General features: G+C 39.0%; 1 protein-coding gene across 1 annotated transcript in view; it reads left to right on the forward strand.

Annotated features, from left to right (window-relative positions):
* The window catches only part of ADAM12 (ADAM metallopeptidase domain 12), a 302,284-nt gene that overhangs the window by 240,247 nt on the left and 37,815 nt on the right, over positions 1-24,222 (forward strand). The window contains exons 12-14 of the mRNA XM_058188276.1: positions 5,477-5,654; positions 10,947-11,036; positions 11,602-11,797. Of these exons, the coding sequence (XP_058044259.1) occupies positions 5,477-5,654; positions 10,947-11,036; positions 11,602-11,797 (464 nt within the window). The remainder of the gene's footprint in view (positions 1-5,476; positions 5,655-10,946; positions 11,037-11,601; positions 11,798-24,222) is intronic.

The following is a 24,222-nucleotide window of genomic DNA, read 5'->3' on the forward strand; positions in this document are numbered from 1 at the left end:
AAGTCTGTTCCGGTACCTGTAGCTGGTTTAGCTTAGTTAGAAGAATGTCTGGAATGATGGTATTGAATGCTGAACTAAAGTCTACAAAAAGGACCCTTGCCTGTAGCTGGTTTAGCTTAGTTAGAAGAATGTCTGAGTCTCAAGACATTGGAGACTCAAGATGTTGTAGGATGTAGTGCAGAGCCATATTAACAGCATCATCTGTTGATCTATTTGCTCGGTATGCAAGTTGCAAGGGGTCTAACAGCGGATCCGTGATGGATTTCAGGTAGGAAAGCACTAGCCTTTCAAAGGTTTTCATGACTACAGATGTTAAAGCAACTGGTCTGTAGTCATTCAGTTCCTTGATGGTGGGCTTCTTCGGCACTGGGATGATGGTAGAGCGTTTGAAGCAAGAAGGAACATAACACATCTCTAGTGATTTATTGAAAATATGGGTGAAGATGGGGGCCAATTGGTCAGCACAGACTTTTAAGCAAGAAGGAGTTATCTTGTCTGGGCCTGGAGCTTTTCCTGGCTTTTGTCTGTGAAATAGGTCCTGCACTTCCTTTTCTGTGATCACTAGGGGTTGTGAACCCAATGAAATGGGGTCAGTTGTAGGAGGCTTGGCTGTTGTTGGTGTGTCTGAGATGGGGGTTGTGGAGATAGGTGGCTGTAGTTTCCTTTCAAACCTGCAGTAAAACTCATTCAGGTCATCTGCCAGTTGTTGATTACCTTCAGCCTGGGAAGGAGGTTTGCCATAGCCGGTGATATTTTTAAGAGTTTTCCACATGTTTGCTGGTTCATTTGCTGAAAACTGATTCTTTAGCTTTTCAGAGTAGCTTCTTTTTGCTGCTCTTATCTCCCTTGTTAGTGCATTTCTGGCCTGATTGTACAGCATTTTATCACCTTTTCTGTAGGCTTCCTCTTTGGAATGTCGTAGCTGCTTAAGTTTAGGTGTAAACCAAGGTTTGTTGTTACTGTGTATTCGCAAGTTCCTTGTAGGTACACATAGGTCTTCACAGAAGCTGACATATGATGTTACAGTATCTGTGAGTTCATCCAGGTCTGCAGAGGTATCTTTAAAAATATTCCAATCAGTGCAGTCAAAACATGCCTGTAGCTTTAATTCTGACTCCTCCGTTCAGGTTTTCACTGATTTAATTATTGGTTTTATGGCTTTAAGTCTTTGCCTGTAAGCAGGTACAAGGTGAATCATGCAATGATCAGAGTGTCCTACAGCTGCACGTGGTAAAGACCGATAGGCATCTTTTAGTGTTGTGTAGCAGTGGTCTAGAGTATTCTTGCCTCTGGTGGGACAATTGACATGCTGAAAGTATTTTGGTAGTTCTTTCCTTAAGTTTGCCTTGTTTAGATCTCCCAAAACAATGGCCAGTGAATCAGGGTGTTTGGCTTCAGCCTCCATGATTTGGTCAGCTAGAGTTCGTAATGCCTTGTTTACACAGGCTTGTGGTGGGACATAAACAGCAATTAGAAGAAATGAGGAAAATTCACGAGGCGAATAGTAAGGTTTGCAGTTGATAATTAGAGTCTCTAAATTGTTGTCACAGAATTTGTAAATTATGTTAAAATCTTGACACCAGGTTGAATTAATATATAGGCATAAGCCTCCTCCTTTCTTTTACCAGATGTTTCTGGAATCCTGTCTGATCGTTCAATTTGAAATCCTGGAATGTTCAGGCTGCTATTTTCAATTGATTCATTTAACCAGGTTTCAGAGAAGCATAGGACTGCTGAATTGCGAAAATCAGAATAGTATTTGTTTAAGAGGAGTATTTCATCCATCTTATTTGCAAGTGAGCGTATATTTGTTAGGAAAATTGAAGGCAGAGGAGTTTTAATGCGAGTTCTTAGCTTGATTAAGATCCCAGATCGCTTACCTCTTTTCCTTCGTTTCCGTCGTTTGGTTTTTTTAGTAATCCATGGCTCCGTGGGAATTGCCTCCTCCTGTGTTAGAATCTCCTCCGTGTTTGTAAAGACAGGCGGGGGTGAGATTAAAGAAAGCTGCTCCTTAAAGAAATGTTCCTTAATTTTTAGCAGATGGTCTCGTGAGTAGGAAATCCGTAGTGAGTCACAGAGAACAATTAGAAATAAAGAAACAATTAGAGAGCATTTCACCGAGGCAGCCTTCGTCGGCGCCATCTTAGGTTTAATACGATGCATATTTAATGTCATGTCCCACTCCTCCGCTGACGGCCGGGTCAGGGAAATCCGAATCAGGCTTGCCTCTGCAGCTCTGCCCAAAGTCCTAGCAAAGTCCTCAGAGCAGGCAGGAGACCAGTAAGTGACTTCAGCAAGATAAGTTCGACTTTGCCTGACTCAGAGACTGCCAGAAAGCAGATCCTTTATATAGACCATGGGGTGTGGCTCCATGACTCAGCACTCATTAAGGCCTGCCCCTCCCTTCCTTCTGTTGCCTCCGCCTATCCAATCTTCTGATGCGAGGGTCACTCCAATCAGCTGTTGTTGGAAGTAAACTTTCCACAGGCTCACATGCTGTGGAGGAGGGGGAGGGGTCTAGCTGCTCCGTTTGCCTGGGCATGGAGCCAGGGCTGGGACCGGGGGATGCTCCCTCCTCTGCAGCCTGCTTGGGCATGGAGCCAGGACTAGGGTCGGGAGGCATACATTCCTCCATGTTCGGGAGCAGATAAGCAGACCCCGGCTGCGGTGAGAGCGGACAAGACACAACATTTAATTGTTTTACTTCATTTTTACTCTGAAAAATGTGTCCCTGAGACTGAGATGAAATTTATGTTTTCAATGCCTAAACTAAGCAGTTTATGCAGTACAATGTATTAATTAACATACATACAGATTCTAAACAATTCTGCTACTGTACTCCATGGGCCAGTGGAAGCACCTATTGTAAATTTGTCACAGAGCATTAATTTGAGCAGTTCTTGGGCCTGTGTAATGATGTAGTCACATTTATTTGCCTTTTCAACAAAGACTGTGGTATCAAGAGTAGCCTGGCTAGGTGGCTCAGTGGCTAAGACATTGAACTTGTCGATCAGAAAGGTCGGCAGTTCGGTGGTTCGAATCCCTAGTATAGGTTTCCCACGTGAGCAGGGGGTTGGATTAGATGACCACCAAGGCCCCTTCCAACTCTGTTACTGTTACCTGTATTTAGAAGGACACATAAGTCTTCATGTTGAATGTATCTACTCCTCTTTCATTTTATTTCTTGTAGCTCCCAGATTACTTTTATTTATTCCTGATGTTCACATCACTTCGTCATATGAATACGTTGCTATTGCGGAACAATTGCGCAAAAGTCGACTGTCCCATAGTCCAGCATTTTCACTACCCAGATCATTTAAAAAATCAGCCAAGGCTCTGTTTTCCTCCTCTTTTTCTTCCTCTAGCTGATTTCAGGGGAAAGGAAGATGCCAAGTGCAGCAATAGTTTTGCTCCTAAGCTTGTCTGAACTCTTTTTAAAACAAAACAAAAAATGGGGAAAGCAGTAATATTGATCCCTAATAAGAGGAGAGAGAGATATATACTGATATATATATCAGTGGTGAAATCCAAATTTTTTACTAGCGGTTCTGTGGGTGTGGTTTGATGGGCATAGTGTGGATTGATGGGCGTGGCAGGGGAAGGATACTGCAAAATCCCCATTCCCTCCCCACTCCTGGGAGAAGGATACTGCAAAATCCCCATTCCCTCCCCACTCCTAGGGGAAGGATATTGCAAAATCTCCATTGCCACCCCACTCTGGGGCCAGTCAGAGGTGGTATTTGCCAGTTCTCCAAACTACTTAAAATTTCCGCTACCGGTTCTCCAAACTGCTCAAAATTTCCACTTCCGGTTCTCCAGAACCTGTCAGAACTTTATGGAGGAGACATTTATACTTAATCATAACTTTACTGTGAACAGAAAGAGGGATGATTTTTTTCTTTAGTTTCTTTAATAAGATTCCTTTATTTGATGAGTTAGAACACACTTTTTCTCAGTGATAAATTATAATCGTTACACTTTCTCGTTCGATTATGCAGATTTTCTGTTTATTCCCTTATTTGCCTATTTAAGGTTTCATCCTAGCTTTAATAGTAGAGGATTGATGTAAGATATTTTGGGAACAAACTCCAGTGATTATTGAGCTGGCTGATTCCCTATCCAGCTATAGCATGAAGCTGCTGGTTGAATGCAGAAGGACAATCGAATTCCAGAACCTAAAAAATAAGGCAGTTTACTTTTTATTCACCAGATGGTTGTGATTCAAGCTAATGTAATCACAAGAAATGTCCCAGAAGAGCTAGTATATGTATTTTGGAATCCTTTTAGTGTCCATTGCAGTGGCATGATGTCCTTGCTACCTTCCAGTTACAGCTGGCATTAAACTGAATAGAAAGGTTTTTGAGCCCCACTCATGATTAACTGAATGGCAAACATCCAACAGAAAACCAAAGAGAACATGCAAGAGCATAAAAATAAAGAGTAGGAACTTCACAAAAACTCTTTATATTAAAAATACATAGGAGTATCCTTCATATATAATCAATAGCAAAAGCAGCACAAACATTTGATCCCTTGTTTGCTATTAGAGTGTTATAGGGAGTCTCAATTTACGGCAAGAATTGGGCCTGGAATTTTGGTTGTAAATCAAGGCAGTCATTAAAAGGGCCACCACGTAATCTGACTAGATTTTACAACTGTTTTTATGATGGTAGTAAAGCAAGTCACATTAAGTAAACCTTTGTGTTTGTTAAGTGAATTACATCTTTGTTAAGTGAATCCAGCATATCCAAAAATAGCCATTTTTTGGCATTTTCTGCTGGAAAATGCCAAAAAAACCATCAAAATCATGGCCCCGTGACCACAGGATGCTGCAAACTGTTATAAATGTGAGCTGGTTATTAATAATTGGAATGTGGTCACATGATTGGGGTGGGTAGCGATGATTTATGATGGTTGGAAGTGCTTTACAGGCCGTAAATTATCCTTTCCAAAGCCGTCGTAATTTCAAGCATGTGAAGCAACCAGTTCTTAAGCGAGGACTACTTGTAATGCCAATTTCACCTTCCTACAGATTCTAATCTGTTGCGTCCCATTTCCTACTCCTTCTCTTCCCCCAAACTATCCACTTTGTAAAATCTGTTTTGATATGGCGGGCTTGGAACAGTAACAGTAGCGAAATCAGTCATCCCTAAGTATGTTTATTTTACTAAAAGATATATAATATATACTGTGGTTACTTTTATGCAGTCTGTTTTTCTTAAGGCAGCTTTGTGAGTTTATAATAATTATTAATGTACACAAACTATGCATTGTGGAAGAAGCATTAACATCAGCCATTGTCAATGTGCTTGCATTTAATCCCCAATAGTGGGAACACTTATTGCCTTGTTGATTATAGTGTATTATGATGCTGTACAATTTAGAATAGCATGCTAACAAAGAAGCATGTTAGGATGTCTTCTTTCACCTAAATTCCATTATAGTAACAAACAATCTTTCTCCTATTTTTTTCTAGCTATCCGTTTCCTATGATGTTCAGCAGCTGCAGCAAGAAGGACTTGGAAATCAGCTTGGAGAAAGGCGTGGGGATGTGTCTCTTCAACCTTCCAGAGGTTAAGGAATCATTTGGTGGCCCCAAATGTGGGAATGGCTATGTAGAAGAGGGAGAAGAATGTGATTGTGGTGAACCTGAGGTAGGAGTAACACTCTTTGTTTTAAAGGAAAGACCAAGTTCATTTTGGAATATCCCACCATATTTTCATCTAATTTCTTCATATTCTTCATATGGACATATTTGGACTATTCTTTCTAAATGCCTGTGGGCTGATCTTTCCCTGACCTAGGAGCCATATCCAAGACCATGATATTTTACAAAGTTAACATTACCTCAAATTGTGTTTTTCAGCCTCAGCAACTCGCAGCAAACATGCGGAACTCGACTCCCAGAATTCCCATGGTGGCTGGGGAATGCTGGGAGTTGAAGTCCACACGTATTAAAATTGTCGAAGTGAGAAATATTGACATAAAGGATGGATGGTCCATTATGCAGAAGAATGTTCCCCGAGCTATATTATGCAAAGGCTATTCAGTTGCAGGCTTGGAACAGATGGCTCTTTTGCTAATACCCTGTTTATATTTTCTATGGCTGCACAAAACCATTTCCCCAAATCTTCTGATTTATGACTCTTCTCTTCAGTATAGAGTAGTTAGCATGCCGGATAAGATCCCTCTGTTTAATTTATAACTTAACATCCATTGCCACCATACTTGGGAGTGGGGGGAATTGTTTAGATAATCAAAACTAACTATATCAGAAGATGATGGATTTCTTTTGGGTTTTTTTCCCTCATACATAATAAATTGAGAGGCACTGAAATAGCAAGAAATCACTTTAGTTTTCAATATAGTTTATTAAGTTGATTGAAGTCATAAAGATTTCCTGACAGCCCACTCATTTCTTAAGGTAGACATCTCCTGCCTGATACTTTCAAATTCATGCTAAACTCAGATCTTTCTTGTTTCTTTTCTCCATCTTATTAATACGTTTTAAATAAAAAAAATAACTTAATATTGTCACAAAACAGTTCTAAGTGTGGCAAATCTATTACATTAATCAAAGTTACATTATTTCAGTAATTTAACCCAGGATCTTCACATTGGTATAATTCAAATCCTTGAAAAGATCAAGGTGTCCTCTGTGTAGGTTCTTCTAAAACATGCGTGCAAAACTCATTTTATTAATCATTAAGCAATTCTAGGAGGCATGTTTTGCTGATGGAGATCAAATATCATATTTCAAAAGAACAAAACAAAAACAAAGGTATCTGGGGAACTTAGTAAGCTATTTCTTCGAAGCTGGGTCACTGTGAGGGGGCGGACTGAAAATCTGATCAAGAAACCTACAGATCTTGTGTTGGTAAAATTACTTACAGATGAAAAAGGAGGGAAGTGGACCTGACTGATTAAAAGTGACTCCTGCCCAAAAGAGATGTAATGGTATATAATGGGGATTGGGAGAGATGCTGCCTAAGGGAGGGGTCTCCAATCTTGGCAAGTTTAAGACTTGTGGACTTCAACTCCAAGAATTCTCAGAATTCTTAAAGAGGGGGAGGGAGAAAGGGAGGGAGGGAGGGAGGGAGAGAAAGAGAGAGAGAAGTAGGGAAGGGGAGAGAGGGAGACGGGGAGAGAAGGAGAGAGAAGGAGGGAGTGGGAGGGAAGGGGAGAGAAAAAGCAAGAGGGAGGGAGGGAGAGAAAGAGAGAGAAGGAGGAAGGGGAGGGAGGGAGGGAGAGAAAGAGAGAGAGATAGAGAGGGGAGGGAGAGAGAAAGGGAAGGAGAGAGAGGGAGGGAAGGAGGGAGAATTTTACTTGTTGCTATTAAATAGTCAATGTTAATCTCTTGATTTCAAGTTTTAAAAGTGATAGCAAATATTCAGTTTTTCAGTACTATTTACGAGCTTCACCACTATCTCCTTTGTTGCATAATTTATGCTGCATAAATTGAGTGTGTTGATTTGAACAACAACACGCAATCCGAAAAGGCTACTGGAATAATCAATCTTTTCCTACATCTATATCCATTGAAAATGTTGAACACATTTGCTCTTCATTCCAAGTGAAAGACTTTTCAAGTGTTCTGTCCCTACTCTTTTAAGCATCTGCAACAGGATCAGTTAGCCATAGCTTCTTCTTTCTCTTACATTCTGCAAAGTATAATAAAAGTAATAACTTCTGACCTAGTTGCTATTTTATGTTATGATTTCAGTATCAGGGATTTCTTATTTGTTCAGTCAGATGGAGTTAAAAGTTGAGGAGCAGTATTATCTATAACTATTTTGGTTAGGTCCTCAGGGACCTGATGTTCAGGGATCATCAATTTAACTCACTTCCCTCTGACTTTAACCTTGGAAACAAATCCATTTTTTTCTGAGAGTTCTTATTGGTTTAATCTACAGGGAACAAAATATTTATGATCTTATGTGTAGGGAGAAGTATCATGATTAAATTGTGCTGCATGGATCATTAATGTATTTGTTAGCCAATACTGCAGAGTATATTTGCAACCTATCCTTCATTAGATTCAGATCTAAGATTTAAAACTATGTATCTACAGTAGACAGAATGTACAGCTGAAGCCAAATCATCAGATGAACTTAACTATTCTATTTCATATCAGTGATAAATTCATTCCCAAGTCAATTACTATAGCTACATCCATTATTTATCTTTCTTTTAAATTAACCCTTCATTAATTTATTAATTGCCAAAAACTTATAATTTAAAATGCCTGTGGCTAACTTGATGCTCCATAAGAGCCCTTCAAATTCCAAAACACTTTTTCCTGTTTTGAATACAAAGTACTGTATAGCAACACCAGACAACATATAAGATTAGACTAAAATGGATTTGGGTAATTTTTTTTTGGTGTGTTGTAAGAATTAATCATTATATACTATGTTCTGTTATCCAAGCCAATATTTTGAAGCATAATATGGTTTATTTGAGTAAAATGTGATTTTTTTTAACACAATTGTGTGTTTTGTTAATTTCAATTTAGGCTTCTTCAATATGTTGAACCCAATCTGTATATCAATGGTTGCTAACTACCTGACTCTGTTAGCAGATAGATTGTTTGGCTACCTTCTTCAGTTCTCCAACAGAATAGATGGCACTTATAGGGATGTCATGCATGAGATCTATAGAAAAATATCGTAGTGATAAGAAAACTAAAAGTAATTGGCATATTATAGCTGTCTCCATTTCTCAAAATTGTCACACACTATGAAGTCTTCGAAGGGGGAGGGTGTAAGTATAGCCCAAAGGTAGAAGTACACATTCTCTTCTGAATCCCAGATGCCGCTCAAATTGTAGTTTTCCGTGAAATTATAGAAGTTGTTTCAGATTATATGACCTGCTACAGAAATTGAGCAGAGCAGAAGAAATTTGCTATGCTTTTTTGATATCTGAATGGAAGAATGATTCTGCCAATCCTTAATCTAAAACCATTACCGTTCCCTGTGACATTGGAGATACTTGAATTGTATGTTTCCATTTGTTTTCAGTTAAGACAAAATAGTAAACTAATAGGAAAATATACGCAGTAAGTGAAAAACATATCAAGCAAATAAAAATATAAAAGAACAAATAAGAAGGGTAATACATGGGAATGGGTAGCTACTATTATTATAGAAAACTCTACAAACAATTTCAACATTTGGCATTATATTATACACATACAACAAAATGAAGTTGAGAAGATTGTATCAAGGTAAGTAGTATTGCTAAGGAGAACCTAAAGGTTAGAACAGATTACTAACCTAACAATATGTTACCGGGCAAGAAAGGTTAATGTCCTTTCAAATTGCATTAACAACAGCATCATTTCCAAGACACTTGAACCAATAATATGACTCTGCTCAGTCTAGAGATTAGATCACATTAACATACTATGTTAGTTCCGATCAATACAAGATAAATTGGAAGCAATTCAGAGAGAGCACAAATAGTGCTAAAGTTCCAGAAGAGAGGATCTAGTTCTCACAGAGAGAGAGAAAAAACTTAGGAAGATACTATTAGTTGTAGCTTCAATTACTTGAAGTTTAATTGTTTAGATGAAGTGGGATACATACATGCATGCATACATTTGAAGTGCTCCAAATAGGCACAGAACTACCATAGTTCAAAGAAATTATAAATTAATATAATATCCTTAACTCCTTTAAAAAAACAAAAACATAACAGCTCCATAATAACTGTTTTGAAATATTAAAAGAATTACAGGACATAATGTTAGTAGACCAGTTGCCAGTAAACAAAAAACAAGAGATTGTTGAATAAACTGAGCCTTACTAACTTTAGTTATTAATGACTTTACAGAGCTAGAGAAGGCTGGCAGAAATATTGCCTTGGTTCATAGTTTTAAATGCTCTTACGAAAGTAGCTACTATTGCAATCTGTTCATAATATAGTGGGATTTATATAGAAATAACTTCTCCGGCTTTTATTGGTTCTTTGCCCTTTGTATGATTGTGACCCCTAGCCAAATAAGAGTTATTGTTGCAGAAATAGTGGGAGCTGCTTGGATAGTCTCAATAACATGTGCTGGTTCATAAAATTAGTGATGCAGCGAATTTCCCACCATAATGGGATTCCATCAATACCATCAAGCATTTCCAATGTTTGTTAATGGTATTATTTCTTAAAAACTTAAATAAAGATATGTTAGGAATGCTTTTTTTAATTGTTGGATCGAGAACTGAGTATCGTATAGAAATTCAAGGGAATGTACCTAGCACTTGATCCATTGTGAGGTCTAGAGCTGAGAGAGAAAGTTAGTCCAAAGTTAGCCCAAAGTTAACTATGGCTAAAGATGGACTGAGGAGTGATGTGGTGGCTCAGTGGCTAAGACGCTGAGCTTGTCGATCGAAGGATTGGCAGTTCGGCGGTTTGAATCCCTAGTGCCGCGTAATGGGGTGAGCTCCTGTTACTCGTCGCAGCTTCTGCCAACCTAGCAGTTTGAAAGCATGTAAAAAAAATGCAAGTAGAAAAATAAGGACCACCTTTGGTGGGAAGGTAACAGCGTTCCATTTGCCTTTGGCATCTAGTCATGCTGGCCACATAACCATGGTGACGTCTTCGGACAGTGCTGGCTCTTTGGCTTAGAAACGGAGATGCACTGCTCCCTAGAGTCGGGAACGACTAACATGTATGTGCGAGGGGAACCTTTACCTTTACTTTTAAAGATGGACTTGTATCTGGGTCTCTTTGGTAGGATATCATTGTTAGGATATTTAAGGGGGAAAAAGTCAGAATGAGACAAGGACAATCCTGAAATCTGTGGACTTCACAAATAATCCAGCACTTAGCCTGAACTTTCTTCAATTCTGCCTTGAGAATCAAGTCATCCTGTACATTGAGTCGGTCTGTATACAAACTTGATTGTTTGACACAACCCTATAGTATGATTGGGGTTTTTTTCCCTCCTTTAGGAATGTACAAACCAATGCTGTAATGCTACAACCTGTACTTTAAGGCCAGGAGCAGTGTGCGCACATGGACTTTGCTGTGAAGATTGCAAGGTAAATTTTGATTATTCTTCATTTGGTATAGGCAGGATTTCATAGTAATGTTTATGTTGGTTCAGATATTCAAGGCTGGGGTATGGGTGTGTTTTCAATATAATTTTTTGTGTTCCTGTATTGTAATGATGAAAAAAAAATATTGAGAAGACTATTTTTTTTAAGAAAGAGGCCAGCATATCTTCTCCCATAAGACAGTTTGTATTTTTTTTATATCCTTTTGCTGCTAGTATTAATAGATGGGAGTCCTATATGTGTATGCCTACCACGGCAGAGTTCTTTGAGGTTTAAGATGTCTGCTTCTGTGTGATGCAGAACATCAAAGCGCTGTGCTTGCATTTTAATGAGGAATGAAGGTAGCCCTTTGAAAGTAAGCCATAAACAATTCTGCGGTATATCAATGAGAGGCATATAAAGTGTACTTTTGCCTCTCATGGTGTGTTTAACAGATGCCTGATACAGAATCTTAGGAAGAGAGAAAGACAACTTTAGCCTGTAGCATAAAAGTCACAATATAATATATATTTTCTTCTTTGAAACTGCAGTCCTTTCTTTTTCCCTACAGCTGAGGCCAGCAGGGATTTTATGCAGGGCTACCAGTAATTCCTGTGATCTCCCTGAATTCTGTACTGGAAGCAATCCTCATTGCCCAGCCAATGTTTACTTGCATGATGGGCACTCTTGCTACGGGGTAGACGGGTACTGCTATAACGGGATGTGCCAGACTCACGAACAGCAGTGCATCACCCTCTGGGGACCAGGTGAGCTTGAATGCTTGAGTATTTTTTCTCTCTCTAGATATTTATTCACACAAACAAATTAGCATTGACATTTGGAGGAGGCGTGTAATGATTTCTTACCTCTCAGAATTCATAACCCCAGAATAAATCTTTCCTGCTGCATTTCATCACCACATGCCAATCCTTTCTTCAAGCTGATAGTCAGTGATATATTCCTGTTGATTCAAGTAAGCTGGTGAACGATATAATCAAATAATTGAATTTAATATATGCAAACCTCTTTCCCTTAGTGTACATCTACCCCTGTTAACCTATTAAGCTTAAAGTTTTCTGGGAAGTGGTTGTTACCACATCATTCTTTGACTGTCTCTTGCTTCCATTTATGTTTGGGATACGTAACATAGCTTCCAACCAGCATGGAGCTGTGTTTCCAACATATTGAATGACAGGCTCTAGGCTGGAGAAGACTGGGTGTGTTATCTCAGGCTTTTAGAAACATCAGTTACAGCTCATATATGTCAACATTTAACCAACATCTAACCAACATTTGCCAAAATGAGCCAGGATTTTTCTTGCTGGGTCATAGCCATAGGTCTCACTTCAGACCTATGCACATAGTTAAACATTACATGGAGATTCCCACTGACCATCATTGTCCTTGCTTGTACTACGTGAGAAGAGCTGCATCCTTTCCTGAATAAAGGTTGATTTGCTTTGCTTGAAGTTACTTAACTGTAAAAGGCAAATACTTGCCTTCATCTTAGAAGTAATTACTATTATGTTTGCTTAAGCACTTAGAGATTTCTGGGATGAGAGCCACTCTGTAAGTGCACAGCATTAACTCTGAAAACATAAATCATAGTTGAAGATGAATTAGGATGAAATGGTGCCACCAAATGTACTTCCATCAGTCTGGGAACCGACTTCAACCATTATCTGGCTTTCACTGATAAAGTAATCTGAATCAAGAACAGAGGAAGTGCATTAGAAAACTGCATATCCATCCAGACTTTTGCTGTTGTAGTTCTGCACCATTCCTTTTCCAACATTTCAGTCGTTTGCCACAGTATGTTAGTTTTTTCTGCGGTCAGTGCTTTTGACAACAGAGTAGTGCCAAATGGGGCAGTTAGGCTGCAAAATAATGACTAAGAGTAGCGAGGTCCTAAAAAGGCAAATAGGTGATGAATTAAGAAATTTAATTAAAATAATGTGATGTTACTTGGATTTCGAGAATCCTTCCAAGAGAAGGTCAGAAGAAAGACTCCAAGAATTAAGTAATTTCTTAATTTCTTCAACTTCACTCTATAATTTAACTTCAATACCTGCAGCATTGACTAAAATGCATTTTTTTATCAGATACTGCTGTTGCTAATGATGAAGGTGAATAACGCTTTGCTGTATGGTATTTTTACTAGAGAACACATAAGGCTCAAATTAGGGTTCTGCAGAAATTGAGATCTGAAGTGCAAAATGTGATTCAGGGCACATGCAGCCACATGCACAGCTCATTTTGGGTTCCATTAAAGCTGCTTTTGCAACGAATGTGTGATCCCAAGAAAATATACATTTGGTATAAGGGATTATAGACAGGTACAGATCTACCTTTATACAATCCAAATTGTATTTATCCTTCAAATTCAGATCTTTGCATTGGCCTAGTATAAATAAAAGTAAACTACAGCTACACAACACTGTAAATGAGCTAGAAAAGCTGTGTTGGCATTTGTTGACAAACACATGGAAACCTGGTGGTTTCTTCTTTCAAACTCCCAACAGTTTTGTTAGCTGTTAAGCAAAAACAGTAGAAAAGTAGAAAAATCAACTTGTTAAGAAAAGTTTCACGTGGCAGATTGTTAAATTATCTGAGAAATCTTTTTGCATCTAGAATAACAGAGTTGGAAGTGACCTTAGAGGTCTTCTAATCCAAGCCCCTGTTCAGGCAAGAAACCCTGTATGATTTCAGACAAATTGTTGTCCAATCCCTTCTTAAAATCTTCCAGTGTTGGAGCATTCACAACTTCTGGAGGCAAAGTAGTTGCACTGATTGAGTGTTCTGTCAGGAAATTTGTCCTTAGTTCTAGGTTGCTTCTCTTCTTGATTAGTTTTCATCCATTGCTTCTTGTCCTGCCTTGAGGTGCTTTGGAGAATAGGTTAACCTCCCCCTCTTCTCTGCGGCAGCCTCTTGAATATTGAAACACTGCTTTCAATTAATTATCCAATTAAAGACATACAATAATTTCAAAATGTCCATTAGGCTCAAAAATTTCTACTAAGTTTTACAGTTGTTCTCATGATTTAAAAATGTTTAAAATTGTTGGATACCATAACATTATATCTATTTTTTTAAAAAAATAACATTAACATTATAATTTATTCCAATAAAATATCATAGTAGAAAGAAAGTTTTATAGTGCTATAAAGACAAGAATCTCTGTTACATAAGAAAAATCCTCTTCTTTTTTTTTTCTGAAATCTCTGCCTTTAAATTAAAATGAAACTTTTTAATACTTTGCTTCTGTAAAGTTGCATTGCCATAGCTGTGACCTATTTATAGCAATATGATTGATGGTTATGTAGAACAGAATGCATTTGGATATTATCTACTGCTTTTATTGGCATTTACAGGAGGTGCTTAGATATGCAGATAAATCCATTGGTGAGAGAAAAATTGATTTTTCCCAGAGAAAAGGAGCCCCAACTTTTAACAGACGGAGACTTTTTTAGACTGCAAAGAAATGAATCCTTACTTTAAATTATTGAAATCAAATAAGGCTTCCTGTGCATGTTTTAATGGGAATAGTTATGATCAGGAATGGCTTCTACTTACCTTCACTACTGGTTTGTAACAGGATCGCGCATGCGTCGAGCTTCTGCGCATACACAGATTGCCTATGATGACATCTGGGTCAGTGGGTGGAGCCTCATGCCAGTTTTACTACCGGTTCTATAGAACCGGTCAGAACCATAGGCAACCCACCACTGGTTATAATGGTGATTAAATACTGAAGTTCTGGTAGAACACGGTGGCAAAATAGCAAAAATAGCAAGAATTCCAAAAATATAAGAGCTAAATATTTTTTCAGGAAACTTAGTGTATACTGACCCTTTATATCTCTGTGTTTTGGTGTAAAATGGACATGAGGAAAAATGGTCTGCTGCATTTAGTGCGAGAACAAGTATGAACAAAGGTTCATATACTGAGCACAATATAGTTTGCTTAATTTGACTTAGTGTGTTATAGGATCCAAAGTGATTTGTCACTGTAGTCTATTTAATTATTCTACCACAATTAAGTAAATGTAGAGTGGTGTGTGAACTACTGCGAAAATTGTTATTTTATACCAACTTAAAAATGGGTGGTAGGAGATTTCAGTTAAAAAGTGTGACAAATCTTAACTATTGGAGTGTCAAGTTCTGCTGGCTGATAGGAAGTAAGATAAGCATTCATTCTGTTTCAGCAAGTTTAAAATCTGCTAGCAATCTTTCACAAATCATTTTCACTTTGCCCCTTCAAGTAGCGAAATAGAGAGAGAGAGAGACAAGGCTTTCTGCTTCAGTTTATCTGGTAGAATTATGATAAATGGGTTTCCTAAAGAAACACATCACAGCTGGTTTCCTTAAGTATCTTTCTGAAGGTTTCTTAGTTTGTGCTTTTCTTTTAAACCACTATTTCAGCTTTCCCTAACCTGACACTCTCCAATATGTTAATCAGGAATGGCATTCTGGCTACTGAAAGTTATAGTCCATTTACATCTGGATGTTCCCAGGCTGGGAAAGGCTGTACAAGGATCATCAATTCTCCTTATTTTTATATGAATACAACTTGAATGATAATAACATTGTGGTATTATAAGAGACTAGGTCACAGGGACACAAAGCTAGTAACAAATTATTGTTACTGAAACCTAAAAGCCATTTGAAAGAGGTGGTGGGAAGACTTGTTTACAAGCCCAAGTTGTCGCTTCTGTAAAAAAAAAAAAGCTATTCTGTTTTTATTTATTATTTGAATTTATATCCCATCCCATCCCATCCCAAAAATCTCTTACATCAGATTCTTTCCCATGAAAGCTTATAAAGTTAACTTAGGCAGTTTTAGAAGGCCCATACAAAAAAAGAATGACATCATAAATGTTACTAGATAACGATTGATTGATCAAATGTGTACAGCCACCTATCTCACTGAAGGTGACTCTGAGTGGTACACAACAAATGGCCAGATATTTTACATTTAGAATAGAATAGAATTTTATTGGCCAAGTGTGATTGGACACACAAGGAATTTGTCTTGGTGCATATGCTCTCAGTGTGAATAAAAGAAAAGATACGTTCATCAAGGTACAACATTTACAACACAATTGATGGTCAATATATCAATATAAATCATAAGGATTGCCAGCAACAAGTTATATGTATTTGTGTGTGTGTGTGTGTGTGTGTATCATAACTGATCCCAAAATGTCTGTTTTTGAGACATTTGTTAAGTGCCACAGTTCTTAAGTAACTCAATGCACTTGTTAAGTTAGTAACATGGTTCTTAAGTGAATCTGGCTTCCCCATTGATTTTGTTTGTCAGAAGATTGTAAAAAGTAATCACATGATTCTGGTACACTGCAACCATCCTAAATATGAGTCAATTGCCAAGCATCTGAGTTTTGATCCTGTGACCATGGGGATGTCACAACGGTGGTATGTTGGAAAAATGGTTGTTTGTTACCTTTTTCAGTGCCTAAATGAACTGTTGTAAGGGGACACACACAGAGACACATGCATGCACACACACACACACACACAAAACCAGATTTTTTCATCAGTGCACTAGCAATGACTACCAAGTCAAGACAATTTTTTGCATATTATTACTTGCTAATTAGTTGAGGGCCTGGGCAAGCAGTGGTGACTGCTGGCTAACCACCTAACCAGGCAACAGATATCAGATGTGATAAAGATATATCTATAGAGATTGCCCAGAAGAAAGAAGAATCTTTACTCCAAATGCAAGGAATTTTCCTCCTTTCCTTTACCAGAACCAGCTCTCATTGGAAAGGTTTAAATAGACTGAATTAAAAAGATATGGAAAATACACACATATTTTCCATAAAAGTGGCATCATAAATATTTGCTAATACCAAGAGATTGAAGAATGGGAATAAGGCCTTTCGGCTATAAAAAACTTGTGTTGAGATTGACAGTGAAAGAATTAAGCAACACAGGAATATAATTTATGTATTTATTTTTAATTTTTTTAATTTTTTTATTTGCATTTATATCCCGCCCTTCTCCGAAGACTCAGGGCAGCTTACACTGTGTTAAGCAATAGTCTTCATCCATTTGTATATTATATACAAAGTCAACTTATTGCCCCCAACAATCTGGGTCCTCATTTTACCTACCTTATAAAGGATGGAAGGCTGAGTTAACCTTGGGCCTAGTGGGGCTTGAACTTGCAGTAATTGCAAGCAGCTGCTGTTAATAACAGACTGTCTTACCAGTCTGAGCCACTCAAGGACCCTTTATTTTATTTGTCCTCAATATCACTTTGCTCCAATTGGCACTCAGGGACTCATAGCATAAAACAAAACAAACATTTTTTAAAAAAGCAAAAACAAAAATGCATCTAATAGAAGCAAAATGGCAGATCTCCTCAATAGCAACAAATATATACATTCAGCTACAGGTTCCTAGAATTCTAGCGCAAAGTGTGGGAGAAGAACCAGGTCTTCAAATCCCTTTGAAATGCCTTCCAGATGGAAACACTGATATTTCAGGAAGAACCTTATATCAGTGATCTGGTACCATGACAGAGAATGTAAATGCATGCTTCTGGGATCCCAATAGATGGCAGTTCTTGGGGCTTGAATAAATGCTATAGTGACCAGATTTTAACATTGGTAAAGTGGGACACCACTGACCGGGGGGGGGTTTCTAATTTTTTTTACTACCGGTTCTGTGGGTGTGGCTTGTTTGGTGGGTGTGGCTTGGTGGTCATGTGATTGGGTGGGTGTGGCCAACTTGATGTCACTCACGTCAAAGGTTAGGGTGCCTGGCCTGGCCTCTCCTCACCTCAATTTGTATCCATCCATCCATCCATCCATCTTCTATCTGTCTGTGTCTGTGTCTGTGTCTGTGTCTGTCTGTCTGTCTATCTATCTATCTATCAATCCGTCTATCTATCATCTATCATCTATCTATCTTTCTATCTTTCTATTATCTAGCTATCTAGCTATCTAGCTATCTAGCTATCTATCTTTCTATCTATCATATGTCTACCTAACTATCATCTCTCTATCTCTCTTTCTATCATCTATCCATCCATCTTCTTTGTCTGTCTCTGTCTATCTATCTTTCTATCATCTATCTATCCATCCATCCATCCATCTTCTGTCTGTCTGTCTCTCTCTCTCTCTCTCTCTCTAATCTGTCAAATTTGTCATCTGTCAATCTTATCATCTGTCAGTATCTGTCTGTCAGTCAGTCAGTCTGTCAGTCTGTCTACCAATCCTTCCTTCCTTCCATCCACCCATCCACCCATCCATCCATCCATCCATCCATCCATTCATCCATCATCCATCATCTGGTAGCCTTAAAGCTAAATACAGGTATATGTATGTGATCCCAAGAGTTGGCCCTGCCTACAGGTATCTCTGTCTCGAAACTTCTCCTTAAATCTGAACTGCCTAACTATGCTTGACGGTCCCTTTACAGCAGAGCCCAGTTCTCCCTGCCCCGCCCCGCCCCGCAAAACGCAAAGTCCGCGCCCTTCCTTGTTTCACAAGTTGACGATGACCAAAAAAAAAAAAAAACCTCAAGAACGTGCTGACGTTGTTGCAGTCTAATAAACTTTTCACAGCTTTGCCTCCCTTCCCTTCTACAGCGCAGTGATCAAAGGCGGCGTAAGTCAAGCGCAGCCACCCTCAACCTCTCTCCCCAAAAAAAGATCTCTCTCTCCATTTGAGAGAGTGAGAAGTGAGACGCTGCCTCCCTTCTGCCGGCTCCTTCCTCTTGCAAGAGGGGAACTCTCCAGGTTGCCCTCCTCCCTCCATCCCTCCATCCCCCGGCGCCCTCTTCCCTTGGCTCCTGGCTGCTTCCTCGAAAAAGGCGCCTTTTCCCTGGGCAGAGTTGGCTTTGCAGAGCCGGCCTCCGGGCTCTGGAGTGGCTGGAATGGGGGGCGGCCGAAGAAACGGTCCTGACTGCTCCCCACCTGCCCTGGCGGGGACAGGGACTTCATACGCATCCGTGGCAGCCGGTGAGCTCTTCGCAGGGGGACCGGAGCCGGCGGGGTTCCTCCTGCCCGTCCTTCCCCTCCTTTCTTCCAACTCCTCGCCGCTCCCTTGGAAGGAATCTCCTGTCTTGGGGGCTCCTCTGCCTCCCCGCCCGCCCCAGGTTTGCCAAGGCAGCGTCAGAAGAGGCAAAGTGGAGCCCAAATTGACTGCTTGAAAACTCTGCCTCCTGGTCAGCCAAGGACCCTCTCTCTCTCTCTCTCTCGCTCTCCTGGGTGGGGGGAGATTTGGCTCTGCCTAAAATGAATGAATGCCACAAAATGCACCCTCACCCGCCTCCGCAGGAAGTCTCAATCGGGACTTTTTCAGAACGCCGCGGGATGCAGGACAAATTTTTAAAAAACGGGACTGTCCCGCCAAAAGCGGGACGTCTGGTCACTATAATAAATGCTTCTCTAGGGATCTGAATATCCTAAAAGTCACTTGACCTCCTTGAGTACTTCCAAAGTTCCATTTTGGGTACATTATTTTGAAGAAAATTCCAGCAAGAAACATGGGTCGGTGTTTTGAAAACCCAGTGTTGGAAGTACATACAAAGTCTTGATTTCCTTTCCCTCAGGAATCCCCAAAAATGGAGCATTAAAAAATTAGACCTTTATTTTAGAACTAAGTCTTCATCCTGATTGTGGAAAGCTTTGGACTGGAGAATACGGTGAGGAATAGAGCGATGTAGAATAGGCTGAGAAGTCAAAAAGGAATCCAGAAAAGGGCAGTGGAAAACTATTTTTACATTAATAATAATAAGAAAGCAACATGGCTGTGACCAAGTAGGCACCAGGAGTTGAGTTGACCTCAAAGGGGCTTCTATATCTGGGGTAAATTGCTGGGTCTTTTTATAATTATAATTTAAAACTTCCAACTTTGAACCATTTAAGAATAGCTAAAACAAAAACTTTTTTTTCTCCTCATTGAAAATCCTCCCAATTTCTTGTCGCAGTAATAAATTTATACTTTTATATGGAAGCCATTTGTTGCATAACCACTAGAAAGATGAGATATTAATGTTCACATAAATAAATCATAAAAATCTGTAGTAGATAAGACACTTTCCCACCACTGTTATCCTTTCTATCCTATAAAGACACCGTATATTTGTAGGTTTCAGCTGTTGGAGATAAACCACAAGATGATCCTTTCATGCTCAGTGACATCAAAAAACATTTAGATAAATGTTTTTTGGAATAGAATACTGGAATAGACAAATTTAACGGGCTTCTTTTAACCATTGCAGGAAAAGTGAGACAGAAAGAGAAAAAGAAAGATTGCAGTTATGTGACTCAATGTTCCAGTCTGTACAGTTTTCAAGCCTGAATGAAAAGAATTGGCTAGAAATATATTCACACATTTTATTCCTCCTCAGCAGGTCTCATCAGAAAAAATACAGCTGCTGCATAATCTACTCAAATGCATTTATTTTTCATTCAGCAATCAAGAAAGCACATCTAACAGGCTAAAAAAAGCTTAAATTTTCTTTTGTTTTCTGTGATTTGTATTTAGCTAATTAATAGTATTACTATTCTTACTGTTTAAATGTTTTGTAAGAGAAATACTTTAATACGCTTTAAAATATTGTTATATCAAAATATCTGATCACTGGAAATCTAGTCTCAGTAAAAATCCAATAACACCCAAGCTTTTAAATCACCAGCCAGCCAGCCAGCCAGCCAGCCAGCCAACCAACTAACCAACTAACCAATGCCAGTCTTCTGCCTTTTAACTGTTTACCAATTGATAGTGCAAAAAAACTGTGATGATGATGTTATCCATTCAATAGTATCTGACTCTTGCCAATTTTATGGGTTAGATCTCTCCATCTCTTCCTATCTTGCATTACTTCTTTGAGTTTTTCTGACGGGTGTCCAGCCACTGGGTTGTTTGGCAGCCTGGTTTCCTTTTACTTCTCATTCTTCCAAGCATAATTGTTTTTTCCAACGAATTTCCCCGCATTAAATGAGGTGCAGTTTTGTGGTTTTTCTTTCCAGTGATACGTCTAGTGTTATGTGTTCTAATACTTGCTTGTTGGTCACCTCTGCTGTCCAAAAATATGCAGCAGCCTTTTCCGGCGTCACTGCTCAACAAGTTGATTGCCTTCCTGTCTTGCTTTTTTAAGGTCCAACTTTCACAACTGTAGGTAGCTGCAGGGAACACAATAAAGTGAACTCACCTACATTGATTGCCAGGCTGGTGTCCTTGATTTTCCATATTCGGCTCATGTTCATCATTGCTGTGCAACCCAATGCAATCCAATGTTTTATTTCTGGGCTGCAATCACTGTTTTGAGTGATCTGCGACCCTAGGAAAGTGAATTTTTCCACACATTCTATCTTTTCAATGTTAATTTCTATTTTGATTTTTTTATTTCTTGCAGTGCTCATGAGTTTGCTCTTTTTGATGTTCAGAAAGAGACCAAAATTCTCACTTTCTTCTTTGATTTGTCTTGATCAGGCATTCCAGGTCTTCTTTTGTTCCTGAGAGAAGAGTTATATCATCAATATACTGAAACTTGTTAACACTTCTTGCTCCATTCTTTATCCCAATTTTTGATTCTTCAGACTCTAGCTTCTTCATGATCATTTTGGTATACAGATTGAATAAGAAAGGGAAGAGAATGCTGTTAACGTTTTATGACTCAGAAATCAGATATTTACCTTCAAGGAGTTACTTCTATATCTTATCCATTGTTCAACTAGCAATATATTGGTTTAATGGGGATAAATTTGAGTGACAAGAGAAACATCTACTACCAAAGCCACAGTCAGATAAATGAAATCTAAGTTTGGAGCAGCACTGTAACCCAAGAAAAATGTCTCAAATAAGACCCTCCCTAGTTCTCACAAAAATAAAAGGAGGGAGGAAGGAAGCACATTCAGACTTATTTATTTATTTATATTTATTTGTCAATCATATATAAGATAACAGGTGAAAGTATAAACATAATTTAGATACTTGAAAAGAGTAAGTAAAAAGGGAATATTAGGACAGGGACGGTAGGCATGCAGGTGCACTTATGCACGTCCCTTTCAGGAATGGGGTGAGGTCAACAGTAGACAGTTTAAGCTTAAAGTTTTGGGGGGTTGGGGAAGAAACTACAGTCAGGTAGTGCATTCCAGGCATTGACCACTCTGTTACTGAAGTCATATTTTCTGCAATCAAGTTTGGAGTGGTTTACCTTGAGTTTGTATCTATTATTTGCTCATGTATTGTTGTGGTTGAAGCAGACGTAGTCATTGACAGGTAGGATATTGTGGTAGATAATTTTAGGTACTATGCTTAGGTTAGATTGAAGTCTGTGTAGTTCTAAGTTGTCTAAGCCCAAAATTTGGAGTCTGGTGGCATAAGGTATTTTATTGCAGGTTTTTATGCTTAAAATCCTACAAGCTAGGCTCCAGCAGTATGTGGATCAAGAACTACCAGAAGTACAGGCAGGATTTCATAGAGGCAGAGGAACTAGAGATCAAATTGCCAAAATACGCTGGATCATAGAGAAAGCTAGGGAGTTCCAGAAAAACATCTACTTTTGTTTCATTGACTATGCTATAGCCTTTGATTGTGTGGATCACAATAAATTGTGGCAAGTTCTTAAAGAGATGGGAGTACCAGATCATCTTATTTGTCTCTTGAGAAACTTGTATGCGGGTCAAGAAGCAACAGTGAGAACTGAATACAGAACCACTGATTGGTTCAAAATTGGGAAAGGAGTCCGGCAAGACTGTATACTATCACCCTGTCTATTTAACTTATATGCAGAGCACATCATGAGAAAGGCGGGGCTAGATGAATCAAAAATTGGAATTAAGATTGCCGCGAGAAATATCAACAACCTCAGATATGCAGATGATACCACTCTAATGGCAGAAAGCGAAGAGGAACTAAAAAGCCTCTTGATACGGGTGAAGGAAGAGAGTGTAAAAGTTGGCTTGAAACTCAACATTAAGAAAACTAAAATCATGGCATCCAGCCTTCTCAATTCCTGGATAGATAGGGAAGATAGATAGGGAAGAAATGGAGGTAGTGACAGATTTTATTTTCCTGGGCTCCAAGATAACCGCAGATGGGGACTGCAGCCAAGAAATTAAAAGACACTTGCTCCTGGGGAGGAAAGCTATGGCAAATCTAGACAGAGTACTAAAAAGCAGAGACATCACCCTGCCAACAAAAGTGTGTATAGTCAAGGCTATAGTTTTCCCAGTTGCAATGTATGGCTGTGAAGGCTGGACCATAAGAAAGGCTGAGCGCCAAAGAATCAAGGCCTTTGAACTCTGGTGCTGGAGAAGACTCCTGTGAGTCCCTTAGACTGCACGGCGAACAAACAAGTTAGTTCTAGAGGAGATCAACCCTGACTGCTTTTTAGAAGCCAGATCCTGAAGATGAAACTGAAATACTCTGGCCACCTAATGAGAAAGAAGGACTCACTGGAGAAGAGCCTAATGCTGGGAAAGATTGAGGGCAAAAGAAGAACGGGATGACAGAGAACGAGGTGGCTGGATGGAGTCACTGAAGCAGTAGGCATGAGTTTAAATGGACTCCAGAGGATGGTAGAGGACAGGAAGGTCTGGAGGAACGTTGTCCATGGGGTCGCGATGGGTCGGACATGACTTCGCAACTAATAATAACAACAACAAAGAGGAATGGAGGACTCTTCTTGTAAAATATCTCTGAACTCTCTCGATTGTATTTATGTCCGATATGCAGTGCGGGTTCCAGACAGATGAGCTGTATTCAAGCAAATGTTTTGTATGCTCTAGTTAGTACAATATTACCAGAGAAGAAGCTATGCAAGATTAGGTTAGCAACTTGGAAGGTTCTCTTAATATAACTTAAAATAAAAGTGATATTGACCTGTATGACTTTGTTTTCCTAATACAGTCTACTTTGAAGGGCTAAAAATTGGGTGTTTGCTTGCTTAGCTTATTTGAACAGAAAAAAATAGAGGAAACAAATAGATTTCTATTTAGATAGAAATAAACAGTTTGAAAAGGAATTATGGAGGCACAGAATTAAATGCAAGAGTATCAGGTTGCCTCAGCATACTAGATGGCCACTGGTAACACAAAAGAATAAGTATACTCATCCAGTATTTTGGTTATATTGTAACAAACAGAATTTTCTATTTGCTAATTTTGTGCTTTTGCCACACTGAGTTTTCCCTCTTACTAGAAAAAGTGCAAA

This window comes from Ahaetulla prasina, chromosome 6 (assembly GCF_028640845.1).
Source record: "Ahaetulla prasina isolate Xishuangbanna chromosome 6, ASM2864084v1, whole genome shotgun sequence".
Taxonomy (NCBI): domain Eukaryota; kingdom Metazoa; phylum Chordata; class Lepidosauria; order Squamata; family Colubridae; genus Ahaetulla; species Ahaetulla prasina.